At 44.2% G+C, this 24,598-nt stretch overlaps 1 protein-coding gene across 1 annotated transcript in view; it reads right to left on the reverse strand.

Annotated features, from left to right (window-relative positions):
* The window catches only part of C6H14orf132 (chromosome 6 C14orf132 homolog), a 35,375-nt gene extending 17,612 nt beyond the window's left edge, over window positions 1–17,763 (reverse strand). Inside the window, exon 1 of the mRNA XM_075029892.1 lies at window positions 17,665–17,763. Coding sequence (XP_074885993.1) covers window positions 17,665–17,691 — 27 coding nt within the window. The 5' untranslated portion in view covers window positions 17,692–17,763. The remainder of the gene's footprint in view (window positions 1–17,664) is intronic.
* Window positions 17,764–24,598: the final 6,835 nt, after the last annotated feature.

Consider the following 24,598-nt stretch of genomic DNA (forward strand, 5'->3'; position numbering starts at 1 on the left):
GGGGCAGGCTAGTGAACAACCAAGCCACAGCAGAAGAGTAAGCTCCCACTTCTATACTTCCATTAGGACCCATTTCCCTCTATAATCCCACTACACAGGCACCACTTGCGTTTCCCCAAAGAGAAAGTGCTTGCTCTTTGAGGAGCTGCAGAAAAGCTGAAGTTCTGCTTTGAAAATCCCACCGGTACCCCTTGTCCAAAGACACCCACACTCCCTGTAAATCTGACCAATACCCATCCTTTGTGTTTCAAGCTCCTTACAGTTGTACCATAAGAAAAAAAAAAAAAAAAAGGAACATTACCAATTCATCCCAGTCTTGCTGACCTGATAGAGAAAAAGAAAAAAAAAAAAGAGAAAAAATCTCTAGAAAGCATTAGAGTGTATGACTCATTACTGAGGAAATATCATTGGGTCAATCTGCCTTCAGAATGAACTGGCACCTTTCAATGAAAAGTACAGTACATCTTGTATCAAGAAAATCCTCATCTATTACTTGGAACCAAGCACCAGCTGCCAATTGATCTTGGCCTGCAAAGACTCCAAATGAGATGGGCTTTGAGCAAGAATCTGCTCGCATGCAGAGGACAGCAGCAAAAGCAGACAGTCAGGATTTGTGTGTGTCACAACAAGATCGGTGTTGCAAATCTGATTATTTGCAAAATGAAGCAGGAAAAAAAGGAAAAGTGGAACTAATTTTCTTTAGGGACCTTAATCCTTCCCTCCGATTCATATGTTAAGTTCGTTCTTGCCTTATCTTGTCTGTTTTGATTGTAAGCTCTTCAGGGTTTTCTGTACTTGTTCAGTGTCCACCACAAGACCAGCTGATGACTCTCTGAAGGATTACCAGTGTTCAGCTCACCTCTAACTCCAAATCTGTCTTGATCTGTAATAGACTAGTGATATTCTGATGTTAATTTTTAATCATTCTCGTCTATAGCTTGTTTCACCAGCCCTAATGAACCAGAGGCTTCACAACACTGAACAAACTGAAAATCTAGCAAGCTGTTCTCCTTCGTCTTGTAGGAGAATAACTCTGTATAACTATAGATATTTTTTTTTCAGATCAGCCAAAGGCGGATGTTGAACACTTTTCACCAAGAGGCTAAAATACAAGGGCATGCTTATTCTTCTCTTCAGAAAACACCATGATTGGGCTATGGCAGGGGAAATGCCCTTATTACAAAAGGTAACTGCCTCACGTCAATTCTTTGCACCATCGTCTTCTCTCAGGGTTAAGCTAGAGGAAAAAGAAAACAGCCATTCCCCAAAAGACTTGTGCCAGAGCAAACAGCCTTACAATCAAGCAGTGAAGACCAGCAAACATAGCTAATATCCCCCAAGTTATTCAGGTTGGGCGTCCTGAAACACATCAAACTGAGGAACCAGAGCAAAAACTGTGCGCAGTTTTGAGTGCCTCAATATAAGAAGGACATCAAACCATATATGTATACAAACTCCTCTGGAGTATGTCCAGAGGAGGATGACCAAGATGGTGAAAGGTCTCAAGGGCAAGACTTACGAGGAGTGGCTGAGGTCACTTGGTTTGTTCTGTTTGGAGAAGAGAAGGCTCAGGGGTGACCTCTTGGCAGACTACGACTTCCTCAAGGGGGCCAGCAGAGGGGACGGTGCTGATCTCCTCTGTCTGGTGACCAGCGACAGAACATGAGGAAATGGAATGAAGCTGCATCAGGGAAGGTCAGATTGCACATTAGGAAAAGGTTCTTCACTGAGAGGGTGGTCAGTCACTGGAACAGGCTCCCCAGGGAAGTAGTCACAGCACCATGCCTGTCAGAGTTCAATGAGGATCTGGACAATGCTTTTAGTCATATGGTTTAGGTAGTCCTGCAAGGAGCAGGGTATTGGACTCAATGATCATTATGGGTCCCTTCCAACTTGAGATATTCTATGATTCTATTCTCTGCACTTCAGTCACATTTCATCTTGTATCCTTTCTCTCGTCTCTCCTTCTCTGCTCTCCTTATACTTCTATTTTCCCTCATTTTTTTCATCCAGCTCTCTTTCCCCTCTTATCTCACCAATTCCTCTACTTAATACCTGTTCTCCTGCCTTTGAGCCATCTCAATTACTTAGACTATGAGTGATTTTGGTCAAAGGCTGCCTGGCATTCTGGGGCTGAAAAGTGCACAGCTGACCTGTTGTTCTCTAGTTATGACATTAGAAAAAGCAAGAAAATGCAGCATGGGCATCTGCCAACTGTATTTGGGCATCTAGAGACAGAACAAGAAGAACGAAGTATGAGCTGACAGCCTTAAAATATTATCTGATCCATATTATTTTAATTTTAAGCCTTCATTAAAGCCTGTAATTTAAATGATGACATATTTCTTTCCTTTTCAGAAATGCAAACAAGATTTTATGCATGGAAAGTCTGACATTGGTGGAGTGAATTATAGGGATATTGATGTACTCTACTTTCTCTAAAGGTTACTGTGATCTTTTGTTGATTAAGAGACATGATGCTACTAAGATAAATGTTTCAGTTGCTATTAACAACATCGCAGTGAAAAATCAAACGTTTTTACACAAAGTGCTGAATAAGATAAGGAAAGGATACTTCTCACATCAAAGCAGGTCTATGACCATAATGATGCTGCATTGTTTCATAGTATAAATGTAAATGCTTGACTTACACAGCACCAATGCACTAGTCTTCAGAGCTCAGAAATGAATAAGCATGAAAGGCACATTTAAAGTTTCTTCCAGGTGATAGCCTTTATATCTGCTGGTCATCTTGTTCTGTCAAGTGAAAAAGGTATGAAGAAAAACAAGCTACCAGCAAGATTAAATGTAATTTTAATAAAAAATGAACTGCTATTTTGCATCATGGTTTCAGATTAATTAAATCTGCCTCTTTTTGCCATAAAGATACTGAAAGTGAAAAGAAATTAATCTAAACCAGACCAATGCTACCTGGACCCAAACCACTCCAAGCATATCTGACACACAACATAGAGGTACTGACTTCAGTTCAAGGCAATAACCACGTCTTTTTAGACACCCTCATTTGTATCCCACACGTGAGCTTTTTCTACCCTCTCCAAAGACATGGAGCCAGCACAGACATGCAATTTCTGTCCTTAGGACTTATGCATTTGTTGAAAACATGCCAGACGACCTCAGCTTTCACCTAGGCAACTACAAACTCTTACTGGTTAACTTGAACTTGCTGCTCAGAGGACTTGATTTAAAAGATGGAGTGGGGAGGTGCAGAACAGCTACAAACAATTATCATTTGATCAGAGAAGGCCTGGAAAGGGGAAAAAAAAAAATCTTTAGCCCACCTTGACATACATGTATAAAGACAATTGTAATTTCACTGACAGGGTGAAAAATCTAAACATAGACTAACAACCTGAAATGGACTATGCAAATGGAGTCCTTGTAACCTATCGAAGCATGAAAACTGGATCTAAATGCATGCTTTTGAAATCCAGATGTGAAAGCACATGCATATGCAATAGCATGAGATTTTGTAACTGAGATAAAAACAAAATGCCGCACTGATAGAAGAGGAGGGGAATACCAGCAGACAGTTGAGAACAGTTGCAAGCAGGCTGCCCTTTCCCAATCACAGGGCTGACTTGGGTGCTCATGAGAACTGCCTGACAAGTGAATGAAGAAGCATGTGAACTCGGACTGCTTTGGCAAAAGAAAGCTTGCGCAAAGAAGGATACCCACAAAGCAATTACTCTTTTCTGCCAGCTTCACTGACTTGAGAGCTCCTTTGTGTTGCTGCTGAGGCAAGAGCATCGAAACTGAAGGACTAACAGGATTTACCACCACTGTTAGCAGCTTTCTTCCTTCCACACATGCTCCTCAGTGCTCAGGGGCCACCACTCTGCCTGGGACACATGAATGAGGAGCTGCCTGCTCCTCCACTCCGGCAACACAGCCAGGGCTAACCGTGTCCTTACGTGGCAATAAGGTCAGGCGGCATCCTGGCGCTGCCAGGCTTGCCTGGGCAGGGAGGAAAGCGTGTACAGGCTCCCGCTGGTAGGCATCAGGGTTTACACGATGTGAATGCACATATGCCCCGTTTTGCCTCCTGCCTTTTAACAGCAATTGTTCCCATCAACCTGTCTCTTTGCGAATTTGTCACAATTTTCCAAAGAACAGATTTGGAGGCTATCTAGTGGCTTCTGTGAAATAGATTAATAAAAAAAAATCCCATTCAGGAGGATTCAGGGTTTTACTGATGGTTCCCACAACAGAAATCCAGCGCTGGGTTTGGGCAGCACAGCCCACAGTTGAATTTGGACGTACAAAAATAAATGTAGCCCAGATTGCATATGAAATAAATGCTCCTACAGCAAAAATGGTAGCACACTCAAAAGATGAATGGGAGTTGTGCTGCTTGAAGCACTGGTTCCAGCAATGCCTGGACTCACAAAAGCAAGTCTGCTTTATGATTATTTAGAAAAACAGGAGGAAGAATGTGAGTGGGAGAAGAAAAAGCCCAAACATGCAGACTGCTATGTTTTGGAAGCTACAATCTGGTGCCTCCAGGGAAATGCAGAGCTTGCTATTGATGAACCACTGGGAATGACAACAGAAGGTACCACGTCCATGCACAGGATCCTACATGGGACATGTTACTGAATAAATATGTCCCTTAGCAGTTCTAAGTGACAAGCACCCCACTTATGTGGTACTAGCTGATGAGGCAGGCAGGAAAGGAACAGTACCACCACAGAGAGCCATGATAGTAGAGGGTCAAATGGTGGCAGAGATATTCGAGCACTACCAGGTGCTGCTGTCACTCAGGAATTAGGCGTTAATCAGCATGTTAAAGCAAGGTGGCAGCAGCAGAGATGAAGCCTCCCAAAATGAGAACAAAGAAGCAGGAGACATTTCATGACAGCTCTGAGGTCATGTCCCTTAAAACGCTGTCTGTGCTAAGTTTGTAAGTACACACAATCACGCTGTTTCCTACATACTTCAGAAACAGACCGATAGGTGAGATCCTAAGGGACCAGTAAGTCCCAGTTAGGAACACCGACCACAGCCTTTGCAGCAGCCACTGTACTGGAGTACATCTCCAAGAGCCAGCTGCTGAGGGGCGATTACCAATGATCTGACCGTGTAACCAATCTGCTACACTCAAGGGATGATTGCTCTCATCTCCAAACCATCTACAGCTCCTGCCACGAGATGCTTGTTCTGTGCGGTCCCCTCTGTAGCTTTGAGGAGCAGGAAAGCAGAGATAGAAGGACAACCAGAATGCAACATCCATGTCCCCAAATACTGTGTCTGTGTGGGTTATTAGGGGCTCGTCCTCCTTCTGTTTATCTGAGATTGTCCCACTTCAGCCCCCAAAACAGACCACAGATTTTAATCCTGTCAACTTTCCTGACTGCTTTGTTTACAAATGGTCTACTGCCAGCCATTGTTTGACTTTAATAAAGATTTAGTGACTAAATACAATCACTTTCATGCCCACATTTCTGGGGATGCAATGCTGGAAGATATGAGCTCAAGCATTTGTTTCTTGGCTAGCAAAGAGAAAATGTTTATATTTTCAATTTTTTTCCCCCCTCAGTGTTTTCAAACAAAACAGGAAAGCTATCTCTAATTGTTATTTCTTTAAACATTTGCCCAACTATGAATTCACTCAGCCTTTTTTTACAGTAAATATCACTCACTTACATGCAAGATAATTACTCATCACTGCAGAGCGGGTAATAAAATCAGGGAATAAAATGGCAGCAGCAGATAAGAATCAGTATGTTCCTGCATTTAGAGAGCCACATCCCATCTCAGTACAACTTTACTCAGAGGAGAAACAGATGCTTTCACTGGGTAAGGATGTGACCTTTACCTTAACTCTTATATTAAATTAACAGAAACAGAGGGAATCCCTCAGGTCAAGCACTAGGTTGCAGACCACACAGAAAATGCTGACAGAGCCATTTTACTTGTGCCTTGATATTTTTCAAGTGACTGATTTTAAAAATAAATTGCTAACCATGCAACTGCATGAATACTGTGTTTGTTTATTCTCACCTCAAGTGACTGAGAAGCTGTAAATAGGTGTGACAGCTGCAGCATCTCCTCTGTTGTCACTGCTCTGCTCCTCCTGCGAGACAGGCAGGAACGAGATGGCCACTAGGACTGACAGGAGCATAGTAAGATCCTCAGGCAAAGAGTTATACATGAGCTGTATCACTCTTAAACCAACACTGGGGTTTCTGTCAAAATCAGCACTCAGAGATGCTGCTCATTTTTGGGTGCAATGTCTCAGTCATGTCTCACCCAAATTGACAGTATACGCCTAGCCACTGCTTATATTGTAGGCTTCCAGAGATCTCTAGAATAAGTATGGAGATGCACGCATAGCCTAAATGTTACATATTTCTGTAAAAAAAAAAAAAAGATACTATGGTTGTGGTAGAGTCCAGCTGAATTACCCTCATAGCCTATGTGCTGTACAAGGTACAGAATAATTTTTTTTTTTTTAAATTAGAAAAGCTAACACTAAAAAATTATTGAATCTGTTTGTATCAATGAATTTATACTCTTGCTTAGGCAAGGCTAACCTTATAGCATAAACTATATGGTTAGTTTTCTAATGGCAAAGATCAGGTGGCAAGACAAGACCAACTTTCATTTCAGAAGAGACCCTCCTAATTCCATTTATACTCTTCTAGAACTGAAGTTAAGACTTTTAATAACTGTTGGTTTTGCCATTTCCAAAGCCAACAGTTCTAGAAACAATGAGCTGGCTCCCAGGAGCTGGCCAGCATTCACTACATCAATTCAAATGATACCATGCTGCATACTCAAGGAAGACATCAGAGCTTGGCCAAAACTACCTTTACTAGCTGTCTCCCATTTCGCTTCACTTCCTTAGCATTCCCTGTGGCATAAGCTGGCACCCAAAGGCTTTAAGGAACAGCAAGGGCTTGCTACCATGGCAGCCTAGACAGCAGCTTACATCAGCATGTTGTCTTCTGCCTTCTCCATACCCTCCTTTTCTGCCAGTTATGTACTGCCCAGACCAGAGGTCAGGACACAAATATTTTAGAGGCAGGATTGTTTATTTAGTCATCCAAATGCTCATCTTTAAAGCACCGTTAAGGGTATTAAGTACACTAAAGCGATAAGCAAGAGATGCACCATGAAAACCACCCATGCTGAAAACTACAGCTGGATGGGTAAAGAAGGTTACCTGTGCAAGCATAAAGCACAGTTGTAAGACAAGTCAGGAGGTACATACCTCTTCTCACACTTCATAAGATTACAGGAGAAACAAGGTGCAAAACTACCTTGGAGAACAAGGGAGAGTGAGCACAGCAATTCAATTTCTTCTGCTTCTGTTTCATGTCCGTGAGAAATGCCAGAGAACACACCAGGAGAATAAAACATCTGCCACCCTGACAACAAATTAGTGCAGGATTTCACCGCCTTACCCATCTGCACAGTTTCACAGCATGCTCAATCAGATGGCTCAGAGACCAACACAGAATGAACCATTTCACAGCCTGGATCCTATTACAGGACAACAACCGTTTGCCACACCTTAACGTTAATAACCATGTATTCGATACAGTTTTCCTCCAGATCTCGGGGGGGGGGGGGGGGATATCATGGGACAGACAAAGAGAGAGGAGTGTTTGTGAATGCATTTTCAGTATTTTTCTCCCAAGTGACAGCTGGGCTCCTCATCTAGACAAGAGAATTCAGAACTTTCAGATTGAGGTTGTAAACTGCTCTGCTCCAGCTGGAGAACCAAAACATGAAACAGGGCAGAGAGGGTGACATTTCCAGTCCTGGGGGTTTAGATTCTACATCTAGCACCACTCAATTTTCACTAACCTGCAGCCCAGTAAAGACTATGCAGATATACTAACATGCTTCTGTCTTTAGTAAGACAACTGAGAAAGTTTCTGCTGTGCCGCTTACACCTTCAGTGACTGTAGCATTTTAGTTTGCTGCTCTGTTCCACCTGCATCTCCTGTCCCCAAACAGAAGAAATGTTTGCTCTTTGCCCCAGTTCTTCCAGATCTAAGCTTAAATCTCTGTAGGATTTGCACTTGAGCTGGTGCAATAATAGCTGCTGAAATAGTTTACAAAAGGTAAGGATGAAGGATACAAGAGACATAGAAAGAAGATACCCAAAAAGGACACCATGCCTGAGTTGGAAGGGAAACAGTTTATACATGCATACAAGAGAAAAGTTGGGGGGAGACAACACTGAAAAAAGTCCATAAAAACTTACATGGTGCATCAAGGAGGGTAAGGCCGAAAGACAAAAGCAGTAACCCAACTTGTTTCAAGTGGAGCTCACTTTTAAAGAAAAGGAATTAGGATACCTCAAAATGCTTTGTCACTTATTACAGACTATCAAGGCACTTAATTATATAATTCATTTAAACAGAGGTGTGGTTCAGAGGATTACTCACATACTTTAAGCATACACTTAATTGGGGGCTGAGAGAATTTAAGTATGATCAGCTGCTCCAAGTCCTTGGGTTCAGCTGCACTTTCAGAAGTCCTTTAAAACTTTACATTTAATACTTTTGCTTTCTCATCAGTTTGACTGTTACTTTTTCTCTCTGAACATACACCTCAACATGCATCAGCTGAAGCAACGTGGTTGTCCTTTCTCCTTCCATGTAGTGACTCTGTGGGGCTGGTAGCTTTTATCAGTCGCAGAACCCAGCACACCTTCCCACATCTTGCAAATGCTCATCCAGTTGTTTTGGCAGGAAAAAAAAAGCCACAGTGGAAGTCGATGGAAGTTTGGTTTTGTTTTAGCCATGCATGGCTCACTCCTAGACTGTTCCCCTTTTCCTAACATTTGAAAGGCTTACAAGCAAAATTACAACAAACAGAACCAGCTGAGGTTAAAAGCTTTCTTTTTAATTATTTTTTAAAACATTTCCAAACTGGAGATAATCTCTTTGCAAAACAAAAGATATTGGCCCTGTATGCAACAGCTCACTGCAAAGAGGTGCTGAGCTTTTCTGAAGTGACTGTTAACATTAATGTTTTCTAATTAGCTGCTGCTTGGCAGGTTTTGGTTCTGGCAGCTACAAGGAGTGTGGAATTCAGCTTTCAGAACAGAAAGACTGAAGATTCAGCCTAAGACTACGTGTCACTTCAAACAGCCGGTGCTGTGAGACAGACCTGAAAGCATTGTGTGGGTGTGCGAGCCAGCGAGAGAAAGGGTGGGTAGTGACTACCGCTAACGGCATCAGTTCTGGCTGTCATGTACACACCACATGGTCATATCTGCAGGGAGAGATCTTCCACCCTGTGTTGCCCCTGCTCCCTGTAATCCTTCCAAAGCTGCAGAGCATGCATTCAACAAGCGACCAGCGCTCCTGGTCTTGGCGTCGCAGCTGGCCATGGGTTTGTCTCCTATTCAGTGCTCAACGGAGGGACAGGTATTGTTCACTGCAGCACCAGAGAGGACAGGAGAGCACACCCTGGCCACTCAGCACCTTCAAAATAGATGGCAAGTTGTTCACACACTTAATTTTGACCCTTTTTGTTCCAAAGTGCTAACAACTTGCATATGCAATGGCAGGATCATGTTTGCCAAAAGCGTCCACTGCATTTATCCTGCTGCTACTCCATGGAAATGGAGCAACTCCTAATGTATCCACGAAAAGTAGATCAAGCCACTGATGGGTGACATGACTATCATCAGGTTACAACCAATTTTCAAGGACCTTCCTTTCACACTTGAGCATGTATCCGCTGGAAAAAATTGCTTAAAACCACAACAGAGAGCCATCACTATTTCAAAAGACACCTTTAAAAATCATCCCCCCTGTGAACAGTGGAAGGGGTTAACATTAATCCCATTTAGGATACTACACTCATCAAACCAAGAAGCCTGCCGAAACAACAGACAGGACTCCAAGAGACCTCACTGGCTTAGGCAGACAGTGCAATTCATGACAGAAAATACCTTCAAGGAAAGTAAGTCCCAGCAGACAGACATAGCAAGCAAACAGAGCTGGTCACTGCTGAATTTACTTGGGTTGCTGTTCTAATTTTCTCCTTTCCACATCACTGCACTTCATTTGAATGCTCTAATGTTTTCTTTGATCAAGGATTTAATTTGATGGTGTACCAACAGTCACCAAAGCATCACGCTGCTTTACTAAGTCCCATGCAACCCTTTGAATCATTTGGAGTTTTTTGGCTTTTGCCGGGTATGGGAATAAGGTTAGGAAAGTGGTGAAACTAGCTTCCTACTGGCCAGCATCCATCCCATTTCAAACAAAACTTAAAACAGGACCTCCAACTCCATGTTTACAACTCATCGACGAATTGAGAAAATCAGCCTAGATTAGGCAAAAACAAGCTTTAAAAAAAACCAAAACAACCCAGTACCATTGGGCTACCCAACTGCTACCCAGCAACTCAGCTCTCATCAAGTCTGCCAAGAGCATTACTGCTCAGTATACAACAGTCCTGGGCTCTTACTGCTAAAGAAATACCAGGCACCTGAACAAGCAAGATGTTTGGCATGAATATAGTGCTGCTTCAGTCTTCATTCCTCTCACCTGCCATTTGTAGCTATTTTCTGTGTACGACAGGACCCCAGCTGTTGCTGCCATCAACTGTGTTGTGAAAGGCTCCCACTTTATCTTTGTAAAGCATGTGAATGTGTCCATTTGCAGTCATCTTAAAAACCTCCCACATTCAACAAAGATGGAAATATGTGTGATCTGGTCCCTTTGTGAACTCTTTAGCCTATATCTGCTGAAAATCACGCAATTGAGTAAAAAAAACCAAAACACTTCACAGAATTAGTCTCACAGTTAATCAGCATGAGACACAAAGAAATTATTTCCAGTATCTTCTAACCTTCCCTGTGCAAGGGTGCACATAACTAGACTTCACAAACACATGCATCACGTGAGCCACATCCTACTCTCCCTTCCCTACCACCCCCCTCCTACCACATCCTCCTCCTCTAACATTCAGCAGCTCCTGTGAGAAACTGGTGATCCTATTAATTGATGGAAATAGTGTCACTCCAAAACACATAGTCTCAGCCTTCCCTGGATTAATAATATGACCAATAGTAGGTTTCCTCTTGCTCTTCTAGGACATTTTCCTATGAATTGCAAAGCATTCTTGCCCCATCTGTGCCAGGCTTTGAGATATTTCATTTTAAGCAAGTGGACAGTCCTGCTGATGTTACTGCAACAATATACATGTGCTCCAAGTGCAGTTAAGTGCTTGAAGTGTTTTGCTGGATTGGAATCACTGCTTTTAGCATCTTTGACAGCAATTACAAACACAGTCCTGGAACAACAGCCTCCTCCAAAGTGCAGTAACAACACTTTATAAAACCAGTATGCCCAAATCTCTGCAGAATTTTCAAAAGCTTTGCTGGAACAGAAATTTCTGCCATACAAGACTTGGAAATGCGGCCTGCAGTGTTACTCCAGTGGTAAGAAAAGTGCAGGGATTCCTTGTGTTCCCCTCCCTAATAAAAATCTAATGCAGTCGCACCAAGCAGCTAGCAGAAAGACTTCTCCAGAAAATGATTCTCACCTCAACTGCTGGCAACATCCTGGATGAGGACACCACTGATTTCTGCACACAGAACAGGATTTTGGCAACATCTGGATTACACAGCTGGTCCCTGTGACTGTGCCATACCACAGTGAGGCATCAGGATTTAAGCCTGAACTTTGAGCATCTGAGACATCCTTAGTTAAACTCGGATATGCTCTTTCAGCTTCCTGATGCTTTGATTCTAATTATTATAGGTCAAGACGTTCTGAAGGAATCAAAGGATGCCGGAGAAAATTACTTTCAACCTTTGGAGAAAGCTAAGCTGGTGGAATAATGGTCAGTGCCCTGTTATGCTGTACGTAAGTGAGCACTGAACTGGTCATGTAAGAGAATGCCTACATCCTCCTCGCTAACATTATTAATGTTGGATGTGATGGATCAAAAAGGTTTTGTCTTAGGTCTTAGATTATAATCAAGGCAGCTTTCGAGAAGCAGAGGTTCATGCATCTTTAAATCTTCATTCTCCATGGGGTTTGTTTTAGAGCTTATTTTTTGGCAATCACACTTTTTTAAAGAAAAAAAGTAGAACAAATCAGTTGTAAGCTTACCAGCAATGTCAAAGCTTCCAAACGACCGCCCCATTCAGCACTGTCATGCATAGATTCTCCAAGTACAAACATGACCAAAAGGTCTGTCTCTCTCTGGAGGCAGGCAGTGAATTCAGCTTTCTCGGCACATGTATGGTACACACAGGCACACACACAAGCTCACATTGAGCAAGTAGTCTGGATTCTGTTTTGAGCTGGTGGGAATAACCTACCAAAACCAAAAATCTAAACCCTCTTGTTTCTAATACCTTCAGATTACCTTGCTGCAGAAAGAGCACACAGCTAATAAAGACTTTGAATCCCTCTTGACCCCTGAGATGGAGAATACATAAACAAAAACTGGGAAAACAGAAGCAGGATTATCATGCACTCTGGTTCCTCTATGCTGATACAGCAGAGTACAGCGGATCCTAATTGTGCATCCTCTAGCATACAGAAATCTCATTAGAAAGGAATTAAAGGATACTGCACCTATGTCTGGGACTTCTGGAACTGCAGCATCTCTGTTAAGGTGGCTGGGTGTCTAAAAATGCCAAGCACACCCTTTGTGCCCACACCAGCTTTGCAGCATAGACATGGGCAGTCCGTGTCTTCTCAAAAATATGAGTATTAAGTCAAACATGTCCTAAATGAACTCAGTTTACTCTGTGTATTCCAGTGCTTTCCAGAAGTTACATAGCTCAATAACATATGTTTCATGTGGAGGCGTGGTAGCCTTGGACTTGTTATTCTGACACAGTTACAGGTAGCTATAGGGTTTTTTCAAGGTACACCAAAGACCACCATCGTCCTTTGGGGAAAGTGACCTGAACTACTACTGCCAATGCAATAAAAGGCTCAAAGTGACCTGAATGATCACTGATCAGACCTGAAATCCTGGAAAAGTAATACAGAACACAAAACCAATGAAATTTAAATCATCTTTATTATTTAAATGGTTTTACTTTCTGTACCAATCTTGTTCATTTGTTTCTCTAGCTCCTGAAGCATGTCATGGGGGGGTTTTAACTAAAAAAAAAAATCCTCAGCACTACAATAGAAATTTAAGATTACAAAAATACAACTTTCAATCATTGAAACTAAACACAAAGAATTCAATTTATTGTATTTCAAATCCTCAGAAGTTGTTTACAAAGAGCTTTTGAACATGGAGAATCAACAGATAATTCATACATAAATTATATATGACTGAGACCAAAAAAAATCCACAGAAATGGCCGTGGTCCCAAGGTTCTTACTAGCATTTCCCTGTTCTATATGTAAAAGAAGAAAAGATCATTTATCTGATAATTAAAATAGTATTTTTACTGTATGGAGATATACCCGACCATAAAAATATTGCAAATTAAAGAAATCCATTCCTCATTTTCAATATGAAACAAAAATTAGAGAAATCACTTAAGGAAAAGTTAAATTGCAAACATAAATCTTGAAAAACACATAATTGGCATTATTGACTGCAGGTGCTGTTCAGTTCATATCGATTTGTATCATACTGAAGACCATGCCATCATTTTTTTCTTCTCTAGCTTCCAGTTTTTCCCCACTATGCGCCTCTATTTTTTCAAGTTGAATACACGTTTCAACCCTACTCCCATTAATCCAGATGCAATTTTCCTTGTAACAGTTTTTTCCACCAGAAACGCTTTAGCTGGTTGTTAAACGGATATTAATTTTAGTGTGTCAGAGGCGGGGAGGGGGGCAGCTCACCACTGGCCGTCTGACAGCAAACCCCTGACCCCTGCTGAAAAGCACCACGTGCTCTTAGCTTGGACCCAGTGCTCCACATCCCCCAAACCCAGGCTTTTACGCTGGAAGCAAAAGTCTCTAGCTATAAGAAGAGGCCATTTCTGAGGTTACCTAGACTACAAGAGCACTCTGAAATCACTGAACAACACACACAAATGAGCCAGTCATACAGCTCAGCAGTGGCTGAACACCTTTGGCATAGCATCTTGAGGTGTACAGGATTACTTTAATTAAAATATGGATTTAAAATGAAAAAAAGTACTAGCTAATTGACTTTAACTAGGTGCAAGTCATGCTTATTAGCAAAACTGACCTTAACCAAAATCAATTAGAGCACCCACAGAACAGCAGACACCCAAGCCTGCACGACTGACTACTGACGAACACACAGATGCAAAAAGGTTTACTTTAACAACAGATTTAATTGTTATGGTCAAAAGCTGTTCTTCTTAACATAGCTAATCAATGTACTACAGCTGAGATGTTCAGATGTGGTTGCTTAAGCTGGGCATCTAAATCCTCATGCTGTATCTACACTGCACAGATTTGTTAGCATTACTACCTGACAATCTCCTGTTCTCCTTTCTATAGCATCAAATATATCATTCAAAGGGGCATTTCATTTATCTTTCTGCTGGCACATGAAATGGCTTCAGGGCCTCCAAGGCACAAACCATCTCACAGACATCTTAAAAAGGAGGGGAGGTGGTGAATATGAAAGCTGCAGTTTATTCGTATAGTTTTGTATACCCAATGCTTCTAGAAAGTACGGTTCCTCGTATTCAGGTGTCAATACAGTTATCCAGATGTGCAAACTCTCACCCACTGAACATTTTAGCAAATGCACCAAAACACTACTTCGAAGACACTGTTAACTCTTGCATTACCTGGCCTTACACTTTCACCTTGTGCACTTTAGAGGAGGCCAGATTCTAAGCCACCATAATACACTATAGTATCACTGAGGTGGAAAGTGTTAACGTAACTTGCACACACCTTCTGTCTCTGTGCATGCGTCAGAGGGGCTCTAAGGTACAGATCATCTGTGGTGTCTCACAAGACATCTAGCAAAGCCAACCTGGGTCCACAAAGAGTGGTGCAAAGGTGTGGTAAGAATAATATACAAAAGCAACTTAGAGGAACATAAATATCTACAGTACCCTCTAGAAACTAAATTAACTTGAGAGGTAACCATTGCTTTTATGCCATCAAGCATCTCAGTTTAGGCATTACCTATTTTCATATAGAGTATTAATGTACCTGGTATTCATCAGGTAAAATGCAATCTCCATTGTAGGTCACAAGGATGTTAATGAGAGTGATAGCAGAGCATCTTTAAAAGCAGTTATGAGCAGGGAGTGCAGGTCAATAATTCTCTTCTGTTCTCACATATCCCTTATTGAAAGTCATCTCAATGGACCACACCACTAGAGATGCCACAGAGATGATTCAAAAAAGAGACAAAAAAGATATAGCAGGGAAAAGAAAGCAATACCTAAATTAGAGGAGTGACACTCTGGGGGTTAAATGCCACTGTGGTGACAGGAATGGAAAGGGTTGCCCGGTTCAGGAAGAAAGGTATAAAACGCCTGTGACAGGGGACTAACAGAGCTAAGCATAGCATCTGCTGTACACAGTGACCTAACAACTGGATTCTTTTCCTTCAGTAGAAGAGTAGCCCAAGAAATCCTCTCCTACAGCTCATAAAAGGTTAATTACACCAATACCCCCCGGAGGACTGCCCCATGTTCCCCGTGAACCAGGTGCTGTGCAGACCCAGTGAGCCCCATGCTCCTGCTGGGAGAGCCCCGACTGCCTCCCGCCTTCCCCGCACCACCCAAAGGGCTTCCTGGCAGAGACGGCTCCAAGGTAGTCCATCCTTTCTTCCCGAGGCGTACTGGGCCACAGGAAGGATCGTGTGTAACTGCACCCCAGTCTTCTTGCAGCTTGTCCCTATCCCCATGCTGCTGAATGGTGTCCGGGGGGGGGGGGGGAACGCGGTGAACGCTTCTACCTCTTCTGCCTCAGGGACAGAAGATCTGCACCCATGTCGGTGAGGGCAAACCTCGCTCCACAGGTAGCTTTCCCTGCTGCGGGGTTTTAACATACATACTTGTCTTCCTTAAAAAGATGTTGCCCGAGGAAGTCAGATTCCCCAAATTCACCAAAATAACACTGAAAAAAATTACTCTTTGGCACTTGTTGTGACAAAGGAAAATAATAAACCAACCCCAGAGGATCAGGAAGAAAAGCACGTAATTCACTGTAAATTGTTGCATTAGTAACCTTAGTAAGTATAAGACATATTTGTTCAGGGAACTTTTCTGAAAGGACTAAAGCACCCATCTTTGTGACTCTTCCAATGCACAGAATTAGGGTAGAAGATATGTGGAATATGGGACAGCAAGAATAAGGGAGAGCATAGAAGGGGAAAGGGCAGCACTAGTCCCCACTTCAGCACACACCACCTGCCGCTGTGCTGCACCTCTGCTTCTGGGCAACAGGGGCATCCCACTTCAGCCCAGTGCTTAGGGAACAAAAGATGGTCACAGGGAGCTCACTGATTGTGCTGAGGACCGTAGGAAAATGATTTGACACATACAAAATTTCCTTTGAATACTCCAGTTCCCAGGAAGACCTCAAATGGGTAGAAATGATGCTTTCCTCCTCCCCATTGTGGTTTTCCTTAAAAAAAAAAAAAAATCTTAGAAATACCTCCAAGTGGAAGAGATTCTTGGACAGCCCACTGCCACCTTCAGAAAGGCAGAGCCTGACCCCCCCTCAGAAGCAGACTTTAGGAAGGGAACACGACAAAACAGCCATTGCATTAATGAAACAGAACAATGCAGCAAGGGTCAGACTTGGTTTCCACCAACCACCTCCAGCTGAAGTCGGTGCTCAGGCAGCAACAGTGTGGAAGGGCCTCCCTGGCCCTTACTCCACCTCTAAGCAGTGGGTGACATTTTCTGGCAAAAGCTCAGACACGGATCCAAATCATTCTTGAAAAAACCCAACTACGTACATACAGTTAAGTATCTGCAGGAATAGAAGAAATTATCCTGGAAAATATGAAATGGATGTTCAGTAAGCGTGACTTTTTTCTGAGGCATAGCACTGTTTGACTGTTTAAAATCCTAATTCGCCGGGATTCACCAAGATGATTTTTGGCTTTGGGTGGCTTATAGCCATTCCATACTTCTCAGCATATTAAGCATCAGCACCCTGAACACGGATACCCGCGATCACGCCTCGAGCTGAGATCCAGAACTTGGCTGCAATTTAAACAATTCGCTCATGCAAACAGAAGAGTATTTCTATCTGCGCCAAGCCAGATTCCGTGTGCAAAGACACACTTCCAGAAACACAGCCGCACGCACACCCGCGGCACGGAAGGGAGGAGAAGACCCGAAAAAGCACATCTCCGACTCCTCTTCGCAGCCCGCCCTCGCGGGAAGGGGAGCCGTTGCCTCCCGCGGCCCCCCCCGGCCCGCAGGCGGTGCGGCCGCGGCACGGACCGCCAGCCGGGCAGCCGGGGCGAGCGGGCGGCGGCCGGGCCCGGCGCCAACAGGTGCTGCGCCCCGACCCGCGCCGCCAACTCCTCCCGCCGCCGCGCCGCCCGTTCCGGCGGGCCGCCTTTCCCTCGGCTTTCCTCTTCTTTCCGCCCTCGCCCCCTCCCCACGCCGCGGCGCCGCCCGGGTCTGCCGCCGCAACTTCGGAGCGGGGAGGACACGAGCGGAAAACCAGACGAGGGGACGGGCGCCCCGCCGCCGCCGCCCCGTCCCGTCCCGTCGGCGCGCCCTACCTGCGCGGCCATGAAGGAGAGGTCCATGGTGCTGCCGCTGGAGCTGCCGGCGGAGCTGGCGGAGGTGCTGAGGCTGCCGCTGCCGCCGCTGCTGCTGCTGCCGGGGGCGGGCGGGGCGCGGGGGCGCGGCGCGGGCGCCGCCTCCCCCAGCAGCGGCGGGCGCGGCCGCGGCAGCGGCGCCGATACCGGCACCAGTTCCAGCTCCGGCGGCTGCCGCCGCGGCCCGGCCCGGCCCGGCCCGGCGCGGCGCGGCGGGCGGCTCCGCCAGGGGGCGGCGGCGGCGGCGGCGACCCGGCCCCCGCGCTGGGCTGGGCCTGGGTCCGCCCCCGCGGCGGCGGCGGGGGGCCGAGGGGCCGGGGAGCCGCGGCCGCGGGGAGCGGGCGATCCGCGCCGCCCTGCGGGGCCTGCGGGACGGCCCCTCGCCCGCGCCGCCCCGGCCCCGCTCTGCCTGCCGGCCGGCATCGCCCTCCGGGGCCAGAGCGGCCTGGGATGGCCCCCGGGCCGGGGCTGGCCCCAGCTGAAACAAAGCTTTTCGGCTCCCTGAGGCAAACAGGGGCTGGAGCTGGCGTCGAAGGGCTCCGCGGCCGTCCCGTCCCCCCCCGCCCCGCGTCGCGCTTGGTAGCCCACTGGCAATAGGCAAGCCTGGATGCTCAGGCAGAAGGAGGTCGTGGTCGCGGCGGCGGGAGGGGAGGCCCCAGACCGGGTCGTGCAGGTCGGGAGCCGGCGATGGGCGAGGGCTGAAGAGCAAAGGGATAAATAATTAACATCCTCAGGAGCAGGTGTAGCTCAGCTTCCGCTGCGTGTGCAGGTCCTCTGCATCGTGCAAACCCTCCGAGATACGTACCTGGCGGCCACACGCGTGCTTTTCTTGCCCAGCTTGCAAATCCGTCGGCCTTTTCTTGAGATACTCGACCAGCTCCTTCTCTCACCGCAGCTGAAGAGACCTTCCGACAGCTTATTCTTATGCCTGTTTGTGGCTTAGCTGTTACAACTTTATTTTCAACTTCTCCCTCCTCCTTGTCCCCAGAATTTACTGTTCAACAACTCACCACAAACATATTCGCTCCTTTTCTTATGCTTTCCCCTGTATCTCATAGAGGCTGTTATCACTTCGCATGAAAATTCAGTGAATTTTTTTTATTGGGTGGCTCTGAAAAACCTTTGACACTAACTAAAAAAGTAGGATAATAAAAATCTAAGTTCTTATGTGTCAACTGTTTGCGGTTTTTCTGTGATTTTTATCACCCTTCTGCCATGTACCTGTTCGTTTCCTCTCCAAGGCTGAACTATTTGGCCATGTTTTTACTACTTCAGCCTATTACAGGGGCCTGAACCAGGGATGGTGGAAACACGAGTGTATGCCAGTAGCAGAAGTACCTGGAGAATCAGCTTTGCTCTGGGATTTTAAACTCTGGAAGAAAAAATAGTGTGTACTTCATCCTGTGTGCTGTGAACTGTATGCCTTTTTGTCAGTGTAATGTTGCCCTGTTGCAGCAGGTGGTGGTGAAAAGAAGATCAGCTGGTTTAAATCAGTCCTTTACTTGAGTGTGCCTGCCAAAAATGCTTTTATGTGGAAAGACCCATTAAGTAAAATGAGTAAAATCCAAAAGAGGTGGTGTCATTTTAGGATTTTTAAATTCAGTTGTGTAAATAATGGAATTGTCTCTTCGTGGACTCCCTCCAAAGTTTTGAAAGGGTATTGATGTGTGTGTCAGAAGCCATAAAGTAACTTCAAAGCAGTGTTCGTCTTTTAGTATCCAGATAAATTTTGCGTGCACTGGGTAGACATCTCTACAGGGTGAATGTAGCCTGTTCAGTCGCTGCATCTGCAGCAACAGCTATAGTAAATACCATTTCATGAGAAAAACAAAATAATTAAGGCTTTGAAACCACAGTTACTTCCATACTTGTTTAATTCTATGGAGCATGAGAATTGTAGAGAAACAGCTGGAAAGGACCTCAGGAAATAATCTACTCCGTGCATCTGCTTAAAATACAACCAGTTACTCCTATGATCCTCCAAACAGGGGTTTTGACCTTTACCCAAACTCGTGTTGAAAGTGCCCAACAAGGAAACTTTCATTCCCTACCAGGCAATGCATAGCTTTATTCCACCAGCCATTCCTAAGGCTGTGTCCGCAAGGGACATGGAGAAGAGATTATTTTCCTTGGGGCAACCACTTGCCTTCTGAGAACTGCTCTTGGATACCGTGCTTGTCTTTTTCCACTCTTATGGTATCTTGTCCATCCCCGGAAAGAGCTCAAGGAGGATTGCTAGTGGTAGCAAGATTGTTCAGTCAGGTTTCCAAGTATTTTACTGTGACGTTCAACAAGTTCAGCCAACTCACAGTCTCCAAGTGGTTTCTGGCAGAGATCTTATTTCTCCCAGCTAACAATACAAGACATTTGCTCATAACTGACCTTTTAGCGAGCAATGGCGCATCGTCACTTTGGCTTTTTTGGCATCAAGTTTTATTAATTTTGCCTTTCCACTGAGAAATAGGTTGGCATTTTTATTGGTCTATTCACATACTTCTGGAAATTTTTCTTTTTATCCCTGGTATCTCAAAAATTGATTTCCTCCTATTTGTCCCATGTAGTTGCTCACTTCAGGAATACCCTGCAGACCAGTTATTGGGGAAAAAATAAATGTGAACTGCTCAAGTTTCAAATTCTTTATTTCCACACTGACTTCTGGAACAACTCTTTCTCTGTAAAAAATTGGATTTAGCAGAACCATTGTTCAACACAGGGGACAGTGAACTCAGCTACTTTCAGCTCCTATGACACAAAAATACATAGCTTCATTCCATCTTTGTTTAGGAAGTTCAGGTAATGTGGAAAATTGCTGACTGTTGTCTGTGTATATAAATTCCTACTTGTCTAGAGAAAGAGGTGTTCGTTACATACAGTGCAAAGTAGTACCCATCATTATACTTTGAAGATGCTATACATTTTGCAGTAGCAAATAGAATGTGATTATATTTGTTAAGCACTCTGGAAGTTTGATTTAAAGGGTAGACAGCAGACGAATAATGAATGAAACAACTACTGCATATGCTAGCTGTCCTGCTTGTGTGATCTAACCATGAGCATCCATAGAGTCCAATGCTGGATTCCTTTAGATGCCACTAACCATTATTTCCTATTCTTGACCTCAGCTGGGAATTTGGCTAAGTTATCTTGGGGGATAGTGCCAGTCAAAACTAGTCTTTATAGAAATACTTGTAGAGAAATTGCCCCTTTACCTGGTAGAGCTTTGTAACCTGCTTCCCCACTTGGAGGAGTGTTAGGTCCATTGGAACAGCATTTCTGTTTGCAAAAGCCATCCAAACCATTATCAAATTTTGTTCTGGAAAGACTTTTTTAATCACCAAAATTATTAATCACCCCAAATTATTTGTGTTCCAAGCTTTTATTACAATACTACAAAATACAAAGCTTTGCTTCTGCCTCTTCCCCCAAAATACATTTTGGATGTACATTGCTTTATAATAACTCTGTAAGTTCTTATGTAAAGCAAGTATTTTAGACCTGCTTCTGTCTTCCAGTAATGGTGATGCAGTTTGAGTTGAGATCTACTAGCTGTCTTGCCAGCCTTATGGTACGGCTTTCTCGTCAAAATATCTAGACCACTTAAAAAGACTACGTCATAATTTGCTGATGCTGTGGACAGATATTTTAGCACCCAGTTAAAACTGCAAACCTAGTTGCATAACATTCTTAAAACCAAGCTATGATAGCCTAAGATACTCTTTAATTAGCTTTAAAGCTGTTTGCTAAGAAGAGCACATTTTTCAGTACAGTGGAACATAACTCAATTAGAGAATAGTTTTTGGTTTGTCAGTTTTCCTGGGGCGTAGTAGGAAATCCTTTGTTGCATTGCATATGTGCATAAGCTCTGCCTTTGCTTCACAAAACAGATCTAACAAAACATGACAATTGAGTCTTGCTGCCGAAAAGGATTTTAAATGGGCTTGTATCTGTACAGCCCTATTTACCGTATGTTGTATTTAGATACCTTAGGCAGTACAGTACCAATTTTTAGCTTTGTGTCCCTGATACCATATTTAAGTCTTACATTTATGCAAAGGCGGACTAACTTCCCACTTTGGGGAGAGATGGTAATGTTGGCTTCTTGCTGCATTTTAACGTACTTAAATGCTACACCCTTTGAGCCCCAATTTTAACCTACTGCTGCCTCATTGCAGCAGGTTGCAGTCACACAGGGCAAGTAGTTCCCTTAATGAAGAATCAGCCACAGTGACATGTATGCTGTCTGGAGACAAAGTGCGTATCTCTGATGGACCTCTGCTCTTAAGTGGCTCATAAAGGAGGCCAAGGATGCTGAATTTTTCAGGTGAAGTCTGGCTGGACTGAATTACAAAAAGGGAATTAATTCAGAAGCATTTGGCTTCTTTCTGTTCGTTCATTTGTTCAGGAACTGAATGTTGATTTTGTTTGCACTTTGTCTTTCAACAAAAAATGTTGATATCTGCAACTTAACACAGTGCAGCCCTTAAATTTCAAGCAGCCAATTTCCCTGAGTGGAATCCAAATGCCCCAACTTGCTTCTAAGGTCTCCTGGGCAGTACTGGGACAGTTAGTCAGGGAGTCACTGTCAAACTGGGAATGGAGATGGTTTGAACTGGCTATTAATAAACAGTAGGCACAGATATGTGCTTAAACAAATACTCCTTTCCAAAGCACAGCTGCTTGAGTCCATGTTATGGCCTGATGCTTCCTCTGGCTCCAGATCCAGTACCTCCTCCTGAGAGAGGATAGCCACAACTTTCCTTTCATGAAGATAATGGGCAAGTACTGTTCGTCTTTATAATATGTTGGAAGGGGCCCACTGTTTACAATAATAAGATAAAGGATAAACACAGAAGAGGGAAACTTTGGTTCAGTGACCTGCCAAGCCAGGGGTGGACCAAGGAGGTCCTGGTTCCCTGGAGGCAGAATCATAGAATCATAGAATGGTTTGGATTGGAAAGGACCTTAAAGATCACCTAGTTCCAACCCCCCCTGCCATGGGCAGGGACACCTTCCACTAGACCAGGTTGCTCAAAGCCCCATCCAGCCTGGCCTTGAACACTGCCAGGGATGGGGCATCCACAGCTTCTCTGGGCAACCTGTGCCAGTGTCTCTCCACCCTCACAGTGAAGAACTTCCTGACATCTAATCTAAATCTACCCTCTTTCAGTTTAAAGCCATTACCCCTTGTCCTATCACTACATGCCCTTGCAAGAAGTCCCCCTCCAGCTTTATTGTAGGCCCCTTTTAAGTACTGGAAGGCCACTATAAGGTCTTCCAGGAGCCTTCTCTTCTCCAGGCTGGACAACCCCAACTCTCTCAGCCTGTCCTCATAGGGGAGGTGCTCCAGCCCCCTGATCATCTTCCGTGGCCCTCCTCTGGACTCGCTCCAACATGTCCATGTCTTTCTTCTGTTGGGGTCCCCAGAGCTGAATACAGTACTCTAGGTGGGGTCTCACCAGAGCAGAGGGGCAGAATCACCTCCCTTGACCTGCTGGTTACACTTCTTTTGATGCAGCCCAGAATACGACTGGCGTTCTGGGCTGCAAACACACATTGCCAGGTCATGCTGAGCTTCTTGTCAACAGCTATATATTCTATAAAAGACCAGGATTGGGAAGAAGACCTGCTCCTCAAACTGCATGGAAGGCAGATGTCTCTGCAGAAGGACATGTAAGTCACTATGTAAGGAAGAAAGAACGAGGAGGACTCTGCCTGTAGCCCAGTGTTTCAGGCACTCCTGTGCAAGCAGAGCAGTCTGGAGCCCACAACCCGTTGGCAGGAGAGTTGGCCTTTATGTTAGGTGGTCTTGGGATAAGAAGCACAGAAACGACTGCAGAAGGCTCAGACACTGCAATACTGGCTGTCTAGTCAGATATCCATACCTAATGCACTGTAAATTCATATTTTCTCTTCCTTTACAATAGTAAATGAGATTACAATAACAAACTTTCATTTTTACACTGTAATCTTTGTAAACTGCTGCATCAACATATTTTTGTCATTCAGAACTGGTCAGAATAAGGCTGATTATTTTTTTTCTTTTTTTTTCTCCACAGTGGAATGTGTCTGGCTGTATCAGCAATGGAAGCCTGGAGGTCAGATCTAGACCTACAACTCTCTACTGCTTGACAAACAAAAAACATCTTTGTAAGTCAAGGCTGCAGCATCTCCACTGACCTTTCAATGTATCCCAGTAATCACAAGGGGGAGCAACATAGCCCAACAAATTTGGTGTGGATTACATCCCTTCTTGTCCCTCTAAACTTCCAATATCAGCAACTGTTACATACTGAAGGGCTTACTCATACATAACAAGGTAAAATGAGTTAGTGCCAAGTAATTTAAAGGAAAATTAAGTTTGTAACTTTCTATGTGACTTCTGAATTCCCACAGTTGCTTACACAAGAATAATAATAGTCAGATGTTACCCTCAAATTACCTGTGGGCAAAATATTCCTCCCAAAAGAGTTTTAGATTTAAAACTCTCCTGAAAACAGTATCATTAGCACACAGATGAGCTGTAATAGTGCTCAAATTCTTAATGTTTCAGGCCTTGAGCTTCATGTAGAATTTAATTCTAATGGGCAAGAATGCTTCTGAAGTTCAAGAAGCTTCTCCTTGTACTGCTGGCACTGCAGCTTTACAAGCAAACAATCCAAATTGCTTTGACACAGGGGACAAATGCAGAAGTACCTGACCGTAGAGACAAGAAAAAACATTGCCTTCTACTTCACTCCTAGTCCCCACCAAGGGAAGGAAAGGCACTCAGCTGTGTAGGAGTCAGCGCTTTCCAGGGAGCCCCAGTCAGCTCTTTGGCTGTAAGTCTTAAAGAAATTGACATTTTTTGTCTCATTTATGTGAGCTGAAAATGCAACTGAAGTGGCAGCAAAGGCAG

This window comes from Buteo buteo, chromosome 6 (genome assembly GCF_964188355.1).
Source record: "Buteo buteo chromosome 6, bButBut1.hap1.1, whole genome shotgun sequence".
Lineage (NCBI taxonomy): Eukaryota > Metazoa > Chordata > Aves > Accipitriformes > Accipitridae > Buteo > Buteo buteo.